General features: G+C 31.3%; 1 protein-coding gene across 3 annotated transcripts in view; it reads left to right on the forward strand.

Moving 5' to 3' along the window:
- The first annotated feature begins 241 nt into the window (after positions 1 to 241).
- The window catches only part of LOC115874376 (nuclear distribution protein nudE-like 1-A), a 41,505-nt gene continuing 20,924 nt past the window's right edge, over positions 242 to 20,822 (forward strand). For all 3 annotated transcript variants that reach the window (XR_004048829.1, XM_030889522.1, XM_030889523.1), the window contains exons 1-6: positions 242 to 463; positions 631 to 787; positions 845 to 998; positions 1,051 to 1,324; positions 1,393 to 1,512; positions 3,170 to 3,249. Coding sequence is in view for 2 of the 3 variants with exons in the window: in XM_030889522.1 (XP_030745382.1) it covers positions 699 to 787; positions 845 to 998; positions 1,051 to 1,324; positions 1,393 to 1,512; positions 3,170 to 3,249 (717 nt within the window). In the remaining variant the exon portion in view is untranslated. The remainder of the gene's footprint in view (positions 464 to 630; positions 788 to 844; positions 999 to 1,050; positions 1,325 to 1,392; positions 1,513 to 3,169; positions 3,250 to 20,822) is intronic.

The raw sequence follows: 20,822 nt of genomic DNA on the forward strand, positions 1-20,822 counted from the left end.
CAAAGGATATTATCATTATTATGTAGAAGATAGGGATTCTTGATCCAACTTTAAATTAATTTTGTACCATCTATCTCTATCACTTTGTACTTTCTTACTCTGTAAAAAGTACACTATAATTTTGTGAATCACAAATTAATTTTCCAATTGATAGATGGCAGTATAAAATATTCATGCTCTCTCCCATAGATTATAATTCTCTTGCTACAGGTGACATTGCGTCTTGCGTCATACGTCAATGCGTGCGTCGTAGTTGCAAAATGTCAAAGAATCATGTCAAAAAATTGTCAAAAAGTCAATAAGTATCAGATCTGTGTATCAGATTATATCAGTATTTATATTAGTTTAAACCGTTATTTTGTATTCTTTTCCAAGTGTTTCTCGTATTTAGTTCCTGTTTAAAACTGATACTATAAAATCCAACTTGATTTATACATGATCAATTCCATATAAAGGATAACAGGTACAGTTGCATAGGTACAGTTGTTAAGTGAAGGTTTATGAATGTGACTCATGTTTACTAATCTGACATTTGTAGTTAACAACGAACATACTCTTTCGCGATAAAAACATCTCTCCCTGAAAATAAGATCAGTTTGTTGATTCTCGCTACAAATTTTTTAATTTTAGAAACATTCAATGGTAGTGTAGAATACTGTTATGACAGTTTCATTGTAAGACTCAAGACAGCTGATAAAATGAGTACAATTATTGAGCCTCCAAAGTTCGGAAGCAAAGACGAAGAAATTGATTATTGGAGAAATCTAGCTCATGAATATATGCAAGAGTAGGGACAGATTGTACAGATTTGTTGTATACTTAATATGTTTTTATTTTTGTTTAGAATTGATAGAGTTCAGAAAGATGCAGACGAATTTATGGTCGAGTCAAAACAGCTTGAGAAAGAATATGAAATGACAATAGATCAGAATGAAAAGAAAATTAAAGAACTGAGTATATCAAACAATCGAACACAAAATGAAATTGATGCTTTAAGGGTTAGTTTATAAAGTTTATAATTTTTTTTTTAATTTTTCAAACATATTATAGGTTAAGCTTGAAATATGTTATAAAGAAACAACTAATCAACAAACTGAAATAGAATCACTAAAGGCAGAAAAGAAACAGCTGTTAACAAAAATTCGAGATTTAGAACAATTAAATGATGATTTGGAAAGATCTAGGAGAATAGTTGAAGAAAGTATTGCTGGTTTCGAACAGGCACTTAATTCAGCCCTAGAAAAAAATGCTATTTTAGAAAGTGAAGTTGATGAAAAAGAAAACTTGAAAGAAAAATTACAAAGACTTGCTGATGAAACAAGAGGTAAATTACATTATAAGCCATGTTTTCTTATTCATTTTTTTTAATATTTGTGTATATTTCACTTATAGATCTTCAGCAAGAATTACTTGTAAAAGAAAAGGAACGAGCACCAGACAACGAACGATTCTTAAATGGATTCATTGATAATAGACTCAAAGAGAATGAGACCCAAACATCACCATCAAAACGTAAGCTAAATCGTTTTAATAAAGCTTACAAAAGCTTTTCTGCATTTTGTCGCAGAAATACTTCTGCTTGAATTATTAGCATGTTTATGTATGTTTGTGATGTGTTTAAACATGTGATTCATCTTGCTAGTAGATGTTGCTGCCTTATTTAATTTTATTTCTGTTGGAATTAAATAAGGGTCAACATTTCTAACATACCTAATGCATCCAAAGCCTGAAATTTGCAAAGTGCTCTTACATAATAATAAAATATGTATAGTATTTTTAATACCTATTTAGAGGTACCAGCCGTTTTAGTAACTTAACTTATGCGGCTTCTTGCACCATCTGAACCCCCATGAAAAAAATTAGGTTATGATGTTTGTCGTGTCAAATGTGGATTCTGGAACTTTTAGTGCTTCGGACGCTTTTTGAATTGCCTTAAATCGAGATTCTAAAATAGTTACTACCTCGTTTTCAAAATAGTTTACTACATTAAGCATAAGTTTTTTGGGTTCATCAGAATATCGCATTTTTATATCTTGTTTTGCGTTATGACATTAACATGAAATCAAAATTTGACGTAACTTCAAAAACGTGACATCTAACAAATTATTAGTTATTGACGTTCATTTTTGTTGGTAATTTTTTGTTTCAACTGATTTATTAATAATAAATAAGGATGGTGTTATTCTAAATGGGTATTAAAAATACTATAGTTACTGCCGTCCAGTATCTAAAAATAAGACATTTGAGCCTTAATGTAGTTAAGTTTTGACAATAGTTCCTTATAGAAGCAATAAAATAAAACTAAAGTGCAATAAAACAAAAAGTGGATTTAATATTTTATGATGGAATTAAAAATTTAGTATACATATACTTGAATCTATGATGTTACATTAAAGATATTGTTTTTACTATTGTAAATAGGAAACATTTATTTTCTAAGAAAATAATAAAAATTTAATTTTGAAATTCTAAACTTTTTGATAGGAATATTCGAATGTAGGTTATTTTTCTATTATAATTTTCTCAGTAATTAGATTTATAACATCTTTTTCTAGTTAGTAAAAGTTCCTTAACATATCATTTTTAAGTTTTTAGTTTTTCTAGTGTAAGTAACAAGACTCAATTAAGTTGTTGTAGGACTTTTGTTGACTAACCACTATCTTACCTATTATAATAATTTTTGGGTGTGTGGTATAGTTATATCAATAATTATATAAAATCGTTAAGTAATATTTATTTAGTTTGAATTTGTGAATGGTTTGTATCAAAGTAACTAACATTCAAGCCGCCATATTATTAGGGCAAAGACATACATTTGGTTCATGAAAAATAAAGAGTATGACCTAATATTATTCCATTCTGTTAATGTAATTACTAAAAAATTGTTGATCTAACTCAATTTTATAATGAAAGCAAATAAAGAGTTTATTTGAATTAATAATTGTTTTATTTTTAGTGTTGAGTCTTGTACACTTGCATGACCTGACCTAGTTAACAGAGTCCTTGCATGTTTCCCCCTGATATTTCCTTTTGTTGTGCATTAATATAAAGGCAAATAAAAGAGAAAAAGACATTAAACTAAAGACAATAATAAAAATCGAACTGAATACTTATTTGCATGTTGAAATGAAATGTTTATGATAGAAAAGAAAAATTAATTTTTTTCTAGGAGAGTACCAGCCACCTCTTTCGCCGGCTTCAAGAGTAATGGCTATAAATATCGTCAGTGATTTAATTAGAAAAGTAGGGGTAAGTAAACTTTAATAGCCGTTATTGCTTGGTTAACAGAGTGTGAACATTTTTAAGGCTTATTTTTCTTTTTGGTTGGTATACAGTCAAATTATATGTCTTAATTATGGAGAAATGGATTTATAGTTTAATCTAAAAAGTGAATGTTTCTTTCAAATTTATTGTAATACAATATTATACGTTTATCAATGATGGATTTTATCAGTGATAAGTCAAAAGTTGCCACTGACTGACTCATTATTTAATATAAAAAATAAAAGTTTCATTATCTACATATATAAAATGCTAATGTTTATCTGTATCGTCTCTACTGAAGTAACGACTTGCTCTAGAAAGTTGTTTTTTTTTACTAAAAGATAGCTAATTGGCTCTTCTAAAAACTGTCGTCGCCGAATTTTTTGTTTTTCATTTAATTAAAAAAAAGTATTTTTTTCGTGAGGTCGTGGCGGATGCGCCAGGCTTCAACTAGTTTAATATAAAAAGCTTGCTATTTAAAGGACTTATTTCCGAATTTTTTGTGAATCAACATTTCTTAATTCAGATAATTTACCCTGTTTTCTGAGGGGATAGTTTATCTATCATACCTATAAGTCTTTAGCATGAAATATATGTCAGTATGGGGTGTTGTAAAATTGAAGGTGATTGTTGCGATTTTAGAAATTTAAAAAAGATTTAGAAAATAATGCTAAATTGCGTCAAAAGTTTAGGTGCTCAGACAAGTGCCGTTCCAAAAATGTATCACTGACGACTTTTGACATAGGAAAAAAAGGTGAAATCTTGATAATCCTTTATTATTTTTTCTGTTCCAAAAGCTCTCAATACTTTATTTGCTACCTATGTTATACCATCCTGGACAGTTCATATACGTGGTCTGTTTTAGTTTTAGTGCATGCGACAGATATAAATATAAATGACCGATTGACAAACAGAGAGACAAAATTAAAACCGACATACGATGCTGTTGCCGATTTTTACGTGTGTAGGTAAATGTAGTTGAAAAAAAATATATTTTAAAAACTTTCATGTATAGTACTAAAATGAAGATAATGTAAATATGTTTAAGCTAAATATAATCTATTACACCTGTAATAAAATGAGTAACTAATAGTGAAAAATAAAGTTCCAACCCTAGATGAAACCCAGGTTTCAAACACTAGGTATGAAATTTTGATGCAAAATCCGGCAATACCGGCAATAATATAAATGTATCAACCGAACTTTTATCTCTTGTCAATACATTAGATTTGTCATTAAGCTGTCTAGATCATTATCTTACACAAGTCTTTTTTTAATTGTCTTACACGTTAAAATTCAGACGTTAAAATCCAATTTCGATGACCAGATCAGTATATGAATCAGTGATGGTGAGGTAAATCTACCTATTTCAAAATTACTATCGATATACCGATTTTGTACGCTATCTACCAATTTTTTTTTTAATATTAAAGTAAACAAGTTGATATCGATTGATACACCCTGTACACTGAATTTGTTAGGTAATTGCCTTCAGGGATGTTCGTGGGTGCACAACAGATAGACCCAGAGATATAAGTGTATATCTCTAGTGCAGATTCCTGCATCATATGATACATAGCTTACACTGAATACAGGGTGTCCCAGGCTGAGCGTGCATTAGAAGTTTCTGGAGAACTGCAACATCTGGCTCGGAGATTTTTTGCACATCATAGTTTGACAACGGGATCTATCGATTAAAAATATTTTCAATGCACAGCAACTTTCTTATGTTAAATGGGTGCCCCCATTTTTTATTACATACTTAAATTCTCTGTAAAATTTTATGAATTTTGATATTAAACACTCTATATCTAACATTGACCGTTTTTGAGAAAAAAAATATTTAAAATTTTTGAACGAAAAAACTGCCTGTCAAAAATATGTGTATAGTCTAAACGTCAAATTTAGTGATTACCACAGCCACTGTGCCATAAAGAGAAAACATGTGGCTATCTATTTCAAAAATTAAATTGTTCGAATGTCATATAATAATGGCCGCAGCTGTCAGAATTGAGCGATTTAAAAATTATCATAGGTCATTTTTTTCAAATGGGAACCCACTCTTTTTATTTCACTAATGAAAAGGCTTTTTCAATTCGTTACTTTTTGACTATACATGTTCCTATACCTAAAATAAATCGTTTTTAAGTTATTTAAGATCTAGTTTTTTAAAGTGTATATTTTCCTTGATTTTAACCAGTAGCCTATGACTTTAAGCGTCAAGTGATGTAAAACAATACATCTGGCCATTTCATATTGTGACGCTTTGTTCAAAAAGCAGCATCATTTCCGAGCCAACTTTGCGCTGTTTTTTTTTCGATCATACGGAATATTATTAATAGTATCAACTATTAGATATCACTAAAGACAAAGCTAAAGAGCGAAAATACGAGATATATTTTTATAAATACACTTTTTAAACTCTTAAGCAGGCAGTATGTATAATATAGGAAATTCAAATAATTCGTTTTCTGACTGTAAATTTCTATAATTTTTTTCATCCAAAAATTTTAAATATTTTTTTTCTCAAAAACGGTTAATGGTAGGTATAGAGTGTTTAACATCAGTATTCATAGAATTTTACAGAGAATTTAAGTATGTAATAAAAAAATGGGGGCACCCATTTAAAATAAAAAGGTTGCTGTCAACTTCCGGTATTTCCGGAAGTGCCGCCATATTGAAAATATTTTTAATCGATAGATGTCGTCGTAAAACAATGATGTGCAAAAAATCTCAGATTTAGATATTGTGGTTCCCTAGAAACTTCTAATGCACACTCAGCGTGGGACATCCTGTATATTTATACGAACTTTTTTACTTATTTTTATCTGTTGAATATGCTGCCAAAGTTTCCGGAATACAGTTCGGACCACACTGTATAAAATTTTAAAATACATGAAAATTTTAAGGTCTCGTTATTCGTGCCTGTGAGTGTAGTATCTTTTCATATCGACAATATCCATAATCAAATTTACAACATACATTAGTATACAGGGTTACTTACCTTAAAATTTTCACGTATTTTAAAGTTTTATATATTGTATTCCAGTGGACCGCTTTTGATGATTTTTTAAGCAATTTGTAACTAAATTATTTGACTTTTTAGTAGCTCTTTCTAAATAAAAAATAAAAGTTTTCATCTGTCAATTATACGACTGAAAACAAAATGTTAATATTTTGGTGAAAGTTTGAAACACCCCATGGAATATACAAAGCGAGGAATTTAAAAATAATTTTATCATCTTGGTACGTCTTTTCCCGATAGTCTGTTTTTTTACACATCTCGATAGTTTTTTTTTGTTGGGTTGAAGATATTCGCATTTGAATAAAGATCCCATTAAGCCGGGTCCACATATGTAGCACTCTATTGTATCAGGATCATGTATCACGTATCAAGAGCTTGTATCGTAAGTATGGACGTTTATTTGGGCTGTGTCGACTGAATATGCATTTCGTGCCAAAGTAAGCGTCCATACTTATAAAATTCATACGTATCAGCGTACAAGCGTGCGTATCAGTGTATGTGGACGGCACACCAAATCACCTTGTATCGTCGTATCATGTTCATTAATTCTCATTTATATTATCAGGATGGAACCCTCGATGCCCCTTTGATGATCGGAGAAAAACCGCCTCAAGACGGGTCAAGGCGTATCAAGTCAATTGTATCGTTATACTGTATTAAAACACGCCCAAATGACAGATCGTGATACGTGTATCCGATACGCAGTGTTAAGATACGCGCCAAAATTCGGATTGGCATGTATCAGATACAGTATCACAAAGGTGTACCATATGATCGCGTTAATTCGGCGTCCAAACTAACGATCATGATACATGTTCGTGCAACGCGACGGAGATATGATACACCAAGATGCTACATATGTGGACCCGGCCTTACACGGCGCGTGGAGCGCCGATCCATGCTTCAGGCGCGTGGAGGGCCGCGCCAAGACGCGCCAAGGCGCGCCGCACAATGCGGCGGATGGTAATTCTAGCGGGGCAAAACCTCAAGAGCGATGTTTGGGACTTAAAATCTAAGAACGTAGCAAATAGCAAATGATTAATATATGTGTAGCATCCATATGGGTTAAATTTATTTATTTATTAACAACTTAATTTATTAATAAATAAATAAACACAAGATAATACAACTATTATATTATTCGTACGTGACACACAAAAACCGTACTGTAAACTATTGCTAAATAAATAAAATTATGATATCAGGTAAATACTTAAAAAATCTTTATTTTAGCCGTTATTTTTTAATTATTTTGCGATCTTGTAACACCCTGTATATTTTATTTTAAAAAAATCTATTTTATTTAAAAATAAATAAAATAGTTATTTTAATTTTAATTTTAACACTCTGTAATTATAAATTCATATATAGTAAGTATCTAAGACAATTTTTAAAACTTTTATTAAAACTAGTAATAATCATTTAGTTCTTATTAAAAATTATGAGAAATTAAAAAAGGCTTTTGCATATAGTCATGCTTTATTTAACTACAACATCATTTGGATGTTTTTGTCTTGAGAAAAATTGCCGAACGGACTATTGGTGTCATTCATTGATTTTTTAAACTCAGTGTCTTTCGATGGAGTTTCAATTAGGTTTCAACGATTACAGCAGCATCCCTACTCCCACTAGCCCTAAAGCTCATAATACTTGCAAAGCGTAATTCTTATTTTCAATGTCCTTCAATTAACCCTTTAATGATTCTTTGTTTCGTTATTATACTAGCCAATTGAAATAAAACTTTTGGGCGTCCACCTTTTAAGCTTGAACTCTAAAAAAACAAGGGAAAATGATCGCAGATGGGTCTTAACACATTTCTTTTCTTCGTTGTTGGGATCTAAAAATTGCATCTCGATATCCCACAAAACGGTCAAGAGATGATGTTGGTTCTAAAACGCCTTTTTTTCCTTGAGGGCTTCAAAAAATTCTTGGCAGCTGAACCGGTGCGAGACTCCTAAAAATTTTGTTTTTTTTTTCAACAATTTGGCAACACCCGGTAAAAATAAATATGGGCATTGAAACTACAAACATTCTAGCATCAAAATTGCTTAATACTTTTTGGTAACTATTGGTAACTCAAAAGATCTACATCATTCAACATATCGATTTTTGAAAAAAAAAATGGAAGTTTGATATCTGCAGAATAAAGGCACGAAGAATTTTAACGAATAATATACGTACAGTATAAAAGTACATACCTTTGGCAATCTCCAACATAATTTGGTTTTGGAATAGAATGTATATAAGCACTTGTAAATATTTTGTTTTCGTATGGCCTCTGCCTGGCTGAGTAACCTAGCCTAACCTAACAGAAAATGATCAAATTTGGTTGATAAAAATGATACGACCAAAAAATAATTCATGCATTTTTATATCAGTTGGAATGAACACTATTTATTCTTATCAGTACACATTTTTTGGCTTATTTTTACAAACAAACCGGTTTTGTCCCGCTAGACTTATCATCCACCACAGTGTGCGCCGATGGAACGACCAACCGGCAGGCAGAATACAAAAAATGTATTAAGCCGGGTCCACATATGTAGCACTCTATTGTATCAGGATCATGTATCACGTATCAAGAGCTTGTATCGTAAGTATGGACGTTTATTTGGGCTGTGTCGACTGAATATGCATATCGTGCCAAAGTAAGCGTCCATAGTTATAAAATTCATACGTACCAGCGTACAAGCGTGCGTATCATTGTATATGGACGGTACAACAAATCACCTTGTATCGTCGTATCATGTTCATCAATTCTTCTCAGCGAACCCTCAATGCCCCTTTGATGATCGGAGAAAACCGCCTCAAGACGGGTCGCGGCGTATCAAGTCAATTGTATCGTTATACTGTATCAAAACACGTCCAAATGACAGATCGTGATACGTGTATCCGATACGCAGTGTTAAGATACGCGCCAAAATTCGGATTGGCATGTATCAGATACGGTATCACAAAGGTGTACCATATGATCGCGTTAATTCTGCGTCCAAACTAGCGATCATCATACATGTTGGGGCAACGCGACGGAGATATGACACAGCAATTTGCTACATATGTGGACCCGGCCTTATATAACTTTTTAACATAGATTATCGGTTTAAATTGGGTTTAAATACAATCCAATAATTTATTCCCCAACTTTATTTTCAGTGCAGTTTATTAGATAACAGGGTGGAAAGCAAAATCATCTGGTTAAATTAAATTAAATAAGATAATAATACTTTTGTAAACTAGGTGTATTTATATTTATGTTCAAAAGTTAAATAATTTGTTTTTTACCTTAATTATGAAAATAATTAGAGTATAACGTATTTTCAGAAAGCCCATAACAAGGCAAATAAAATAAAAAAATAATACACTGGGTGTCATTTACAAATAGAAGTCAGATTTCGAAAATGAGAGTTACGAGCGAAACTAGTTAACGTCACTGGATTCTATATAAAAAACTCAACGAGACTAAGTTTTCACCTTTTCGATTAGGTAGCCAATATACGATGGGATCGAAAAATGCAACATTTTAAAATTCGCCCTGTATTTTAGGAACTAATAAGACTAGGACAACCATAGGACAACTCTTGTAGCATCTTTGGTTTCATAAAAAAGTAGCATAGTGATGTGAAAACCGCATCTTTAGCAGTATAAATGCAATAAAGAATATTCAAAAATACAGTAATTATTACTCATACATACATAAGTCACCTCAGCAAAATTTATCTAGTGTTCTTACCCTTTATATAACATTTAGAATAAATAATAATAATTATTTTAAACAATAACGTAAAATAAAAATTAAACAATATTTAGGTATTTATTTTTTATTTTCTGAAAATTTTTCAGAATAATATTTTAAGATTTTTTAAAAATGTATACAGGGTGTTTTGAAAAATCTGGTCATTGATTAATCACGATCCTGCTTAAAGCCCTTGACGTAAAAAGCTGATTTTTGGAAAACGGATTGACTTTAGCTACACACTAAAGTCAATCCGTTTTCCAAAGAAGGGATTTTTCGAAACTCGAATTCTAAGGGGATGAAACTACTCTGAAATATTAGAATATTTTTTATTTAAAAACCGGTGAGTTTTTCGGAAAAACTCTTAAAACACGTATATTTTATTATGTTGTTTTACATATTTTAAGGTTTTTTAAAAATATATACAGGGTGTTTCATAAAATATGACCATTGAGTAATCACTATTCTGCTTAAACTGCTGGACGTTTAAAGCTGATTTTTTGCAAGCGGATTGACTGTGGGGTTGAGGTTCGATAAGGAGGGGTTTCTCGAATCTCAAATTCCAACAGGGTGAAAACGCCCCTCAAATATTACAATATTTGTTATTTAACAAACAGTTAGTCTTTCAGGGGAAAACGCCTGGACACGCATAATTTATTTTGTTTTTTTTTACATATTTTGAATTTTTTTAAAAAATCATACAGGGTGTTCCCAAAAGTTGAGTAATTGATTAACGACGATTCTGTTTAAACTGCTCGACGTTAGAAAGCTTATTTTTGGCAAATGTGAGAAAATTTTATCCAGTTTGTATGTTAATGGAAATTCTTGTTTTGCTTTATCATCACCATTTGAAATTATTAATTCGACGCGAACAAAGTCCCGGGTACACGCTAGTTTAAGTGTAAAATTAATTCGAACTCTAGTGTGTAGTTGGTTTACTTATGAAGAATATACTACACATTTTCTTATATTGCTATTTTTTTACCGCAAATGGTAAAATCATAACTAAGAGCTTCTCGCCCGTCGAGTGATAGGCACCCTGTACACTGCTACGCAATTCAGGATCTACGCGGATCGAGGGGCAGGGCGTAGGTAGATCGCAATGTGTAGGTATAGAACGAGTGGCGGAATTTTGGCTTTATATCGCAATTTGTAAGCAGCGCTTATTTGTAAACAACCACCGTTTTTAGAGAGGTATTTTAGATAACAATCGATATTTAGAAATGTTTTGACACCCTGGAAATACTACCACCGAGCACGTCATTGTTGCAACTTGCAACTGCGTTAATACGCCTGGCGGTGACCGTCTCATAGTGATGGGCAAAACTGTTATTTTTAGATAACAGCTGAAACTGTTATAGTTATTTATAAAAAACAGCTTAAAATAACAGCTTAAAAATAACAGGTTTTTTTATTTTACTGCTAAATATCTGAAAGAGTATGAGACGGTCACCGCCGGGCGTATTAACGCGGTTGCAGAACTGCAGCAATGACGTAACTCGGTGGTAATGACACCGGTGTCAAAACATTCTAAATATCGATTGTTATCTAAAATACCTCTCTAAAAAAAACGTTTGATTGTTACAAATGAAGCGCTGCTTACAAATTGGCGATATAAAAAAAGCCAAAATTCCGGCCACTGTTCATATACCTCACACATTAAGATCTACCTACGCCCCTGCCCTCGATCCGCGTAGATCCTGAATTGCGTAGCAGTGTACAGGGCATATCACTCGACGGCGAGAAGCTCTTAGTTATGATTTTACCATTTGCGGTAAAAAATAGCAATATGAAGAAATGTAGTATATTTCTTCATGGGGCAACCAACTAATAATAATTAGAGTTCGAATTAATTTTACACTTAAACAGCGTGTACCCCGACTTTGTTCGCGTCGAATTGCTCAATTTCAAATGGTGATGATAAAGCAACAAGAATTTCTATTAACGCACAAACTGATAAATTTTCTCACATTGCCAAAAAATAAGCTCTAACGTCGAGAGCAGTTAAGTTAGAAATCGCATGTCAATTATCACTCAACTTTGGAACACCTGTGTTTAAAAATCAAAATCAAAATATGAAAAACAAAATAAATTTCATGTGTCCATTATCGAAAGGCTAACTGTTTTTTATAACAAATATTGTAATATTTGAGGGGCGTTCACCTGTTGAATTTTACATCATGAACCCTCCTTATCGAACCTAATGTCAATCCGTTTGTGAAAATCAGCTTTAAGAATCCATTTCACTCAATCGAAAAAGTAGCAAAATAAGCGTTCGGCATTTAACGTTTTATGTCAAACTGGCTAGGTATTTTTACACAAACGAAGAAGAAAATTAAAGATAAAGGATTATACTAAATCCGTCGTGTGGCACATTTTTAGATAACTTGTTCATTTTTAAGATTTTGATGGTCAAACATCAACAAAATAAACCTTATGTTTGGACTAAATTTTCTCGAAAATAAAAATATAATTTAAAATTCTGTTACAGGAGGGATATAGATTGAAGTTTTGTGATTACAGTGATATATAATTTATATGGTTTTGTAACAAATTGCTCGCTATTTTATGGCAAATGCTGAAGCTCTGCAAGCCCTAATCTAAGGAATTTAAAAATTATATTTTTTCGCTGAAAGCACGTGCGTTTGGAATTATGGGTGTGGCTTAACACGACAGGATCGGGCTAAGGTTTAGGCAGATTTCTGAAATCTAATACATATAAAAAATTGTCTTGTCACAGTTTTAGATACCGTACTCCTCCATAACGGCTTAACCGATTTTGATGAAATTTTATATGTATATTCAGTAGGTCTGAGAATAGGTTGTTATCTATTTTTTATACCCTAAATGACAAGATCCTGACATGAACCTTTCTCAGATCTGCAAAATTGAGTGTACAAAGTTGGAACAGAAAAACAGCGACAGAGTGGCATCGTTTAGAATTCGCGCACCATTCGACAAAAAGGACGAAATCATGGATGGAAATATATGGCCCAATGGAACGTGGATCAACAGATTCTACTTCCCATCAAACAAAACAAAACCGCAGGACTTAAGGAAACTACGGCACAGGTGTTTCCGACAACGAAGACGATTTTTTAAGCAGGACCATGATCGAGATACCATCAACATAATGCATTTTAATATTCAGGGGTTGACCCCAGACAAGCTGATAAGCCTGGAAGCAATTCTGGATGAATCAAAATCGATGTCTGCTGCCTGTCAGAGCATTGGACAGAGGAGTAGTATTAGCTCTTTGAGTTTTGGTAATTATAGAGTGGTTAGCTCATTTTGTAGAAAGGAGGAATTCAAGAGAGGTGGAGTCTGCATCATATTAAAAGCCGGCCTTGATTGTATAAATATTTCAGTGTGAAAGATCTGTATCGAAAAAGAATTCGAAATATGCTCAGTTAAAATAAATATTAATTCTCAAACATTTTTTAGTCTGTACTGTTTATAGATCTCCAAATGCAAATTTTGATATCTTTGTGAATGGATTGTCATCATTTTATGTACTTATTATGACAATCAAGTAAATTATATAATTTGTGGCGACGTGAATGTGAACTTCTTGTCTGCGGTGAATGATAACAGCAAATCAATACTGACCAACCTATTGTTGGAGTATAATTTAAAGCCTACGATTTTGTGCCAACTCGTATAACAAGTAATACCGAATCATGTATCGACAATATATTTACTGATATATTAGAATTTTCGACTGCAGACTAATGATAATGAACTTTCGGACCATACATATCAAATTTTAAAATTTAAAAAGTTAAACAAGCTCTTGTTTATCCTATGTCGGAGAAAAAGAAAATTTAATGCGAATTCGATTTTTACTTTTAATCAATTAATTTCTAATACTGACTGGTTTTCTGTAACGGATCTAAACATGGAGAGCTAATTTGATTTTTGAATCATTTTTAACAATTTCTTTCACATGTTTGATTTTTGCTTTCCCACTGCAAATGGTCAAATGAGGCCAAAATCAATAAAAATCAGTGGATATCAAGGGAAACAAAGGAACTATCAAAATTAGTAAAAGGAAATGGCCTCAATAAACAAACATATAAATAACGCTATGTATAACGAACGCTACCTGGCATGTACGAAAAGCTCTACCGGCAAAAATTAAAATATGAAAAAGAACGTTTAACGATAATCGTATATCTTCCTCAAAAATATAAATAAAACGGCATGGAGGGTCATAAACGAGAATAGACAAGGAGGTAGAAATAGTTTATCCGTATCGCATTTATATGACCCACTCTCCGAGAATGTTATTATTTCAGATACAAAAACAATTTGTAATAAATTAAATAAGTTTTTTGTCGATAATACCACACAAGACACAGAAAATCTAGTTTTTTAACAATAATTCTTTAAATAGGCCATTTTTTCTATATCCAACCAATCCTGAAAAAATTTTGAAAGCTATACACAGAGTATCCAATAAACGATCATACGGCGTCGATGGTCTTCCGGGCACTTTATTAATCGAAGTTGCGGAAATATCATATCCTTTGTCGGTGGTCATTAACCATAGTTTTGCACAGAGGATATATCCCGACATATTTAAAAAATCTCGAATTTTGCCAATCTATAAAGGTAAGGGGGATAAACGCGAAGCAAAAAACTATAGACCTGTAGCCCTTCAGAGCCAGTTTGCTAAAATTTTTGAATATTTTAATCAAAGGCTTTGTAAGTTGTTAGAAAAATACCATCTTTTATCTCCCCATCAAAATGGATTCAGGGCAAATTTCTCCACAGAAACGGACTTAATAATGCTACAAAAAATATTATAAAAGGCTTAGAAGAACGAAAATTTGTTTGTGGTTTGTTTTTTGATATGACGCGTGCATTTGACTCGGTGAATCATGAACTTTTAATTCATAAATTAAACTGCATGGATATTCGGGGTTCTCCTCTGATCTGGCTAAAATCGTATCTGTCTAGCAGAACTCAGTTAGTTGTGATAGACGGTACTAGATCTGAGATGGAAGTAATTAGCCTAGGAACACCTCAAGGCTCTTGTCTATCGCGAACGTTATTCAATGTATTTATTAATGATTTACCATAAAAAAATATCCACGTATGGTATACCAATCCAATACGCGGATGACTGTAACGTCATAATACAGGCAGATACCCACAGGGAGCTAACTGACAAATATAACTGGACAGTCCAGCAAATGCTGAGCTGGTGTTACCATAATGGACTTAAACTAAATACTTTCAAGTCTAATATAGTAGAGTTTGCTACAAAGAATAGATCCCTCGACTACAGCTTGTTAGTGAAGGCCGAAAATCGGTCTCTTGAGAGTGTCCACTGCAGTAAATTCCTGGGCGTACATCTAGACCAGAAGCTAACATGGACAGATCATACCAAGTCAGTAACTGCAAAGTTAAGTTCTGCTTCTTTTTTGATTAAAAACTTGAAGCATACAGTTTCTAGCGAAAAAATAAAACTGATTTATTATGGATTGGTACAATCTGTGTTGGCGTATGGTCTGGTGTACTGGGGACACTCCGGTGAGGTGGGTTCGGTTTTTGTGGCTCAAAAGAAAATAGTAAGAATCATGGCTGGGAGGGCAGAAAGACTCATGCAGGCCATGTTTTCAATCGCTAAATATTATGACTTTATATTCTTTTGTACTTATATTCAATTATTGCATTTACAATTAAGAATGAGGAAAATTATCCCGACGGCGGGGAAGTTCACAGTCACAACACCCGCTACAAAGATGAATTTGATATCCCATATACGCGCCTTACTGTAGGGCAACACAACCCATCAATATTTGGGAGAAAGTGTTTTAAACAAAATGAGAAGAGTGTCCGTAGAGTTTAACTCTCTAAACCTAAACAAAAAAAATAAGTTTAATTTAAAGAAATTTTTTATATCAAAGGAGCTATTACACTCTAGACGAATTCTTCCGGAATAGCCGGAAATTCCAGGCTTGTCAGCACATATATAATAATGATTCTTCTTTACATTGTTTTTGTTTGTGTATAAAAACATGTATAGTTGTTTTATATTTGTATTTGTATGATTTTCTGTCAAAAATTGTTGTTTTCTGTATATATATTTATCGACGATCCTATAATCTAAGTACCATGTATTTATATTAAAAGGAATTAATAAACTAAACTAAACTAAACAAGGGGGGCCCACCCCATTTTTTTAAATTTTTTTGGACAAAATTTTTAATTTTTGTTTTTTTTACGATGTGGCATTAAAAAATACATACAACACTAAATTTTCACTTTCAAATAGTTTTTTTTTTAATTTTTTGTTACGTACTTCTCCGTAACAGGCTTGACCGATTTTGATGAAATTTTTATATGTATATTCAGTAGGTCTGAGAAAATAGGTTGTTATCTATTTTTTTTATACCCATAAGTATGGCAAGGAGGGGCCCACCCCAATTTTTTTATTTTTGGACTTAAAATATTTAATTTTAGTTTTTTTACGATGTGGCATTAAAAAATACATTTAACACTAAATTTTCACTTTCAAATAGGTTTTTTTAATTTTTTTTTGTTACATTACTACTCCGTAACGGTTTGACCGATTTTGATGAAATTTATATATGTATATTCAGTAGGTCTGAAATTATTTGTTATCTATTTTTTATACCCTTAAGTGATGAGGGGGGGGCCCACCCAATTTTTTTTTATTTTTTGGATAAAATATTTAATTTTTTGTTTTTTACGATGTGGCATTAAAAATACATTTAACACTAAATTTTCACTTTCAAATAGGGTTTTTTTATTTTTTGTTACGTGCTTCTCCGTAACGGCTTAACCGATTTTGATGAAATTTTATATGTATATTCAGTAGGTCTGAAAATAGGTTGTTATCTATTTCTTATACCCTTAAGTGACAAGGGGGCCCACCCCAATTTTTTTATTTTTGGACAAAATATTTAATTTTTAGTTTTTTTTTACGATGTGGCATTAAAAATACATTTAACACTAAATTTTCACATTCAAATAGGGGTTGTTTTTTTTTTAATTTTTTGTTACCATACTTCTCCCGAATATCCGGAACGGCTTGACCGATTTTGATGAAATTTAATATGTATATTCAGTAGGTCTGAAAATAGGTTGTTATCTATTTTTTTATACCCTTAAGTGGCAAGGGGGGGCCCACCCCAATTTTTTTTATTTTTTGGACAAAATATTTAATTTTAGTTTTTTTACGATGTGGCATTAAAAAATACATTTAACACTAAATTTTCACTTTCAAATAGGTTTTTTTAATTTTTTTGTTACGTACTACTCCGTAACAGCTTGACCGATTTTGATGAAATTTTATATGCATATTCAGTGGGTCTGAAATTATTTTTATCTATTTTTTTTATACCCTTAGAAGTGACAAAGGGGCCAACTCAATTTTTATTTTTTGGATAAAATATTTAATTTTTGTTTTTTTTTTTACGATGTGGCATTAAAAATACATATACAACACTAAATTTTCACTTTCAAATAGGGTTTTTTTAATTTTTTATTTACGTACTTCTCCGTAACGGCTTGACCGATTTTGATGAAATTTTATATGTATATTCAGTAGGTCTGAAAATAGGTTGTTATATATTTTTATACCCTTAAGTGATAAGGGGGCCTACCCCAATTTTTTTTTATTTTTGGGTAAAATTTTTTAATTTTGTTTTTTACGATGTGGCAATAAAAATACATACAACACTAAATTTTTCACTTTCAAATAGGGGTTGTTTTTTGTTACCATACTTCTCCCGACTTCACCGTAACGGCTTGACCGATTTTGATGAAATTTTATACGTATATTCAGTAGGTCTGAACATAGGTTGTTATCTATTTTTTTATACCCTTAAGTGACAAGGGGGGCCTACCCCAATTTTTTTTCTTTTTTAGGTAAAATATTTAATTTTTGTTTTTTTACGATGTGGCATTAAAAAGTACATACGACACTAAATTTTCACTTTCAAATAGGGGTTGTTTTTTAATTTTTTTGTTACCATACTTCTCCGTAACGGCTTGACCGATTTTGATTAAATTTTATATGTCTATTCAATAGGTCTGAGAATAGGTTGTTATCTACCATTTTTGAGATTTTGATGGTCAAACAAAGTTGTATTTATTATACTTAAAAAATATTGATTGAAATAAATTTAATAGTTAATTTAATTATAAGCGATACTTTCTTATAATTTAAAAATAAATTTTAATTTAAGTTCAGGGTTTAATATTTTTTTCTTCAAAATTAATCGGTACCCCACATCGTTCAACACGTCATTTAAAAATATAAGGTTTATAAGACATGTCTATATTGGAAAGAGTATTATAAGTTAAAATTCCGTTCAATACAGACATAAATTAAAGGTTTTCTGATTACAGTTATATTTAATTTTATTTTTTTAATAAATATTTTTTATGCTGAATTGTGAAGCTCTGCAATTTGTTGTCTGTAGTCATATCGTCAGTTTCGGCGTAAGAATTATATGTTACTTGTTCTATTTAAGCAAACTGATGGCATATTCTATTTTTTCGGTATTTTTTACTTTATTCGATAGAAAATGACACTCTGAATAGAATGACATATCATATGTCAACTTTTGACATTTTCGCATATGGTTTATTTGAAATTATAAAGGAAATTATAACATGCGGTTCATAATGATAATTTGACTCAGTACTACCAAGTGTGAGGTATCAAATTATTCGTAAAAAATGCTTTTCCCAAATATGCTAATTAGCCACCCTCGTTCTATTTGAAAAAATTGAGATATGATTAAAAATACGATTTGAGCATTTTCTAACTGGCCAGGACAAGGCACTAAAAACATTAGACGATCAAATCTATTTTTCCAAGGCTACTTGATTGAAATTTAAAATTCAATTTCGTTTTAAGCGAAAATTTCAAAAGTTGACATATGATATATGATATGTCATTATATTCAGAATGTCATTTTCTATCGAATAAAGTAAACAAATACCGGGGGTGCCATTTAAGAATCAAAAGTTGTAGTCATTTCCGGTGAAACAAGAAGTGACCAAAAACAATTGAATACGTCAATCAATCCTAATTTATGTCATATACTAACATACCAAATCTCGTTTTTTTATCTGAAAAAATAAGAAAGTTATAGGGGTGAGCCACTTTTGAGACGCACCCGGTGTAGAAATTAAAATAGACAAAAATTTCTTTGAAAGTCAAATGTTGCCAAAGCTGGAGAATTTTTATTTTAATTGTCTTTATCGGAAATGAATAAAAATTCTTTTTTTTGAAACCTTTGAGCACACTTTCCTGATTAAATAAACGAATTGGCAGATTAAAAAAGCTTTATGTTGGTAGTCATGGCAAATATTACCGATTGCATTGAGATTTTTCTTTAAAAATCGGATATTTTATCACTTTCGACTGTAATATTTTTTTTCTATTTGACATATGACATTTTAAATTTTGCTCTGAGTTTTTAAAAAAAAATTAAATTAAATCTGCGTTTTGTGTACGTAAAACTGCGATTTTCATTGCAATAAAATATGAAAACCACTAAATAGTAGGAATCAGCGACTTGTCTCATTATACTAATCAATTAATTTGAACAGGTAAAAGGATTACAGGGAGCCCCTTTTGTCATTAAACCACGCTAGATCGAAAACATTGTTGCCTAAGTATTGTCGCTTTTATTGAAATACATAATATACCGTATGATCGAAAAAAAAACGGCGTCCAGTTGACTGGGAAATGACGATCAACAATATTTCCCATGCATATATAAATTTACATATAATAAAACAATAATTAATAATAACCGTCTATCAAAGAATATAATCGAAATTATATTACCATAGAAACGCCCCTTGATTTTTAAGACTGAAAAAATTCAACAATATACAAACGGTATGGAAATTTGGAAAAGTATAAACGGGATTAACCATTTTAGAACAAGCAAAATTTTTTATGAAGAATACATTTTTCTCAAAATGTCAATAATAAAAAAGTTTTTCCACTTGTTTTTCCACAAATCCGGGGACATTCTGTAGAATTATATAGAATTATTTATGTAATGGAATTATATTATTATTATTTTTATATTTACGGTAAATAAGAATAATTAAAATTATTCTGGTTTATGATAAATTATTCAGCTCTATTGGCAAAAAAAATACTGACTATGGAATTTTAGCGATCATATCAATTTTATTATCAATGAATTTATTAAAAAATCTTATTAAAATAGGTTACAACATAAGATACCTGTTTGTCTAGATGTTAATTTGTGATGTTTGCCCTTTTTTCCTATTTTATCACATATCAAAAATATTATAATATCAAAACCGTTCTATTTATCTAGTTTTCTTTTTGTTAATATAATATATTAATAATTGTTAATATAATATATATACAATTATTAATTAATATATTAAGCATACATCATTTTGCCTTTTTCCGCAGCATTTATGATTATGATAGTTTTTAGGTTTCGTTATAATAGGATTTAAAAAGCCTATCATTTTTGTTTATAGTTTTTCTGCAAATTAAAGAGTCGATAACTAAATAATTTATAACGTACTGAATTAACTAAATTTCAAACTGCAGGTACAATACAATAATCAGAAATAGGCCTACGGAACATCGCGTCCGCCGTGTCGCCATATAAAATCAAAGTCTCGGGCGGCGAGGCCCGAGTGGTCTCGCGCGCGGCCTATTCGTAAACTTAATTTAGGATAACAAGAAAAGTATTAGCATTAGAAAATTGTACCAAGTTTCAAAAACTTTTTCAATATTTTTACTTTATTTCATACGCA

This window comes from Sitophilus oryzae, unplaced genomic scaffold, assembly GCF_002938485.1.
Source record: "Sitophilus oryzae breed Bouriz unplaced genomic scaffold, Soryzae_2.0 scaffold_1274_pilon_pilon, whole genome shotgun sequence".
Lineage (NCBI taxonomy): Eukaryota > Metazoa > Arthropoda > Insecta > Coleoptera > Curculionidae > Sitophilus > Sitophilus oryzae.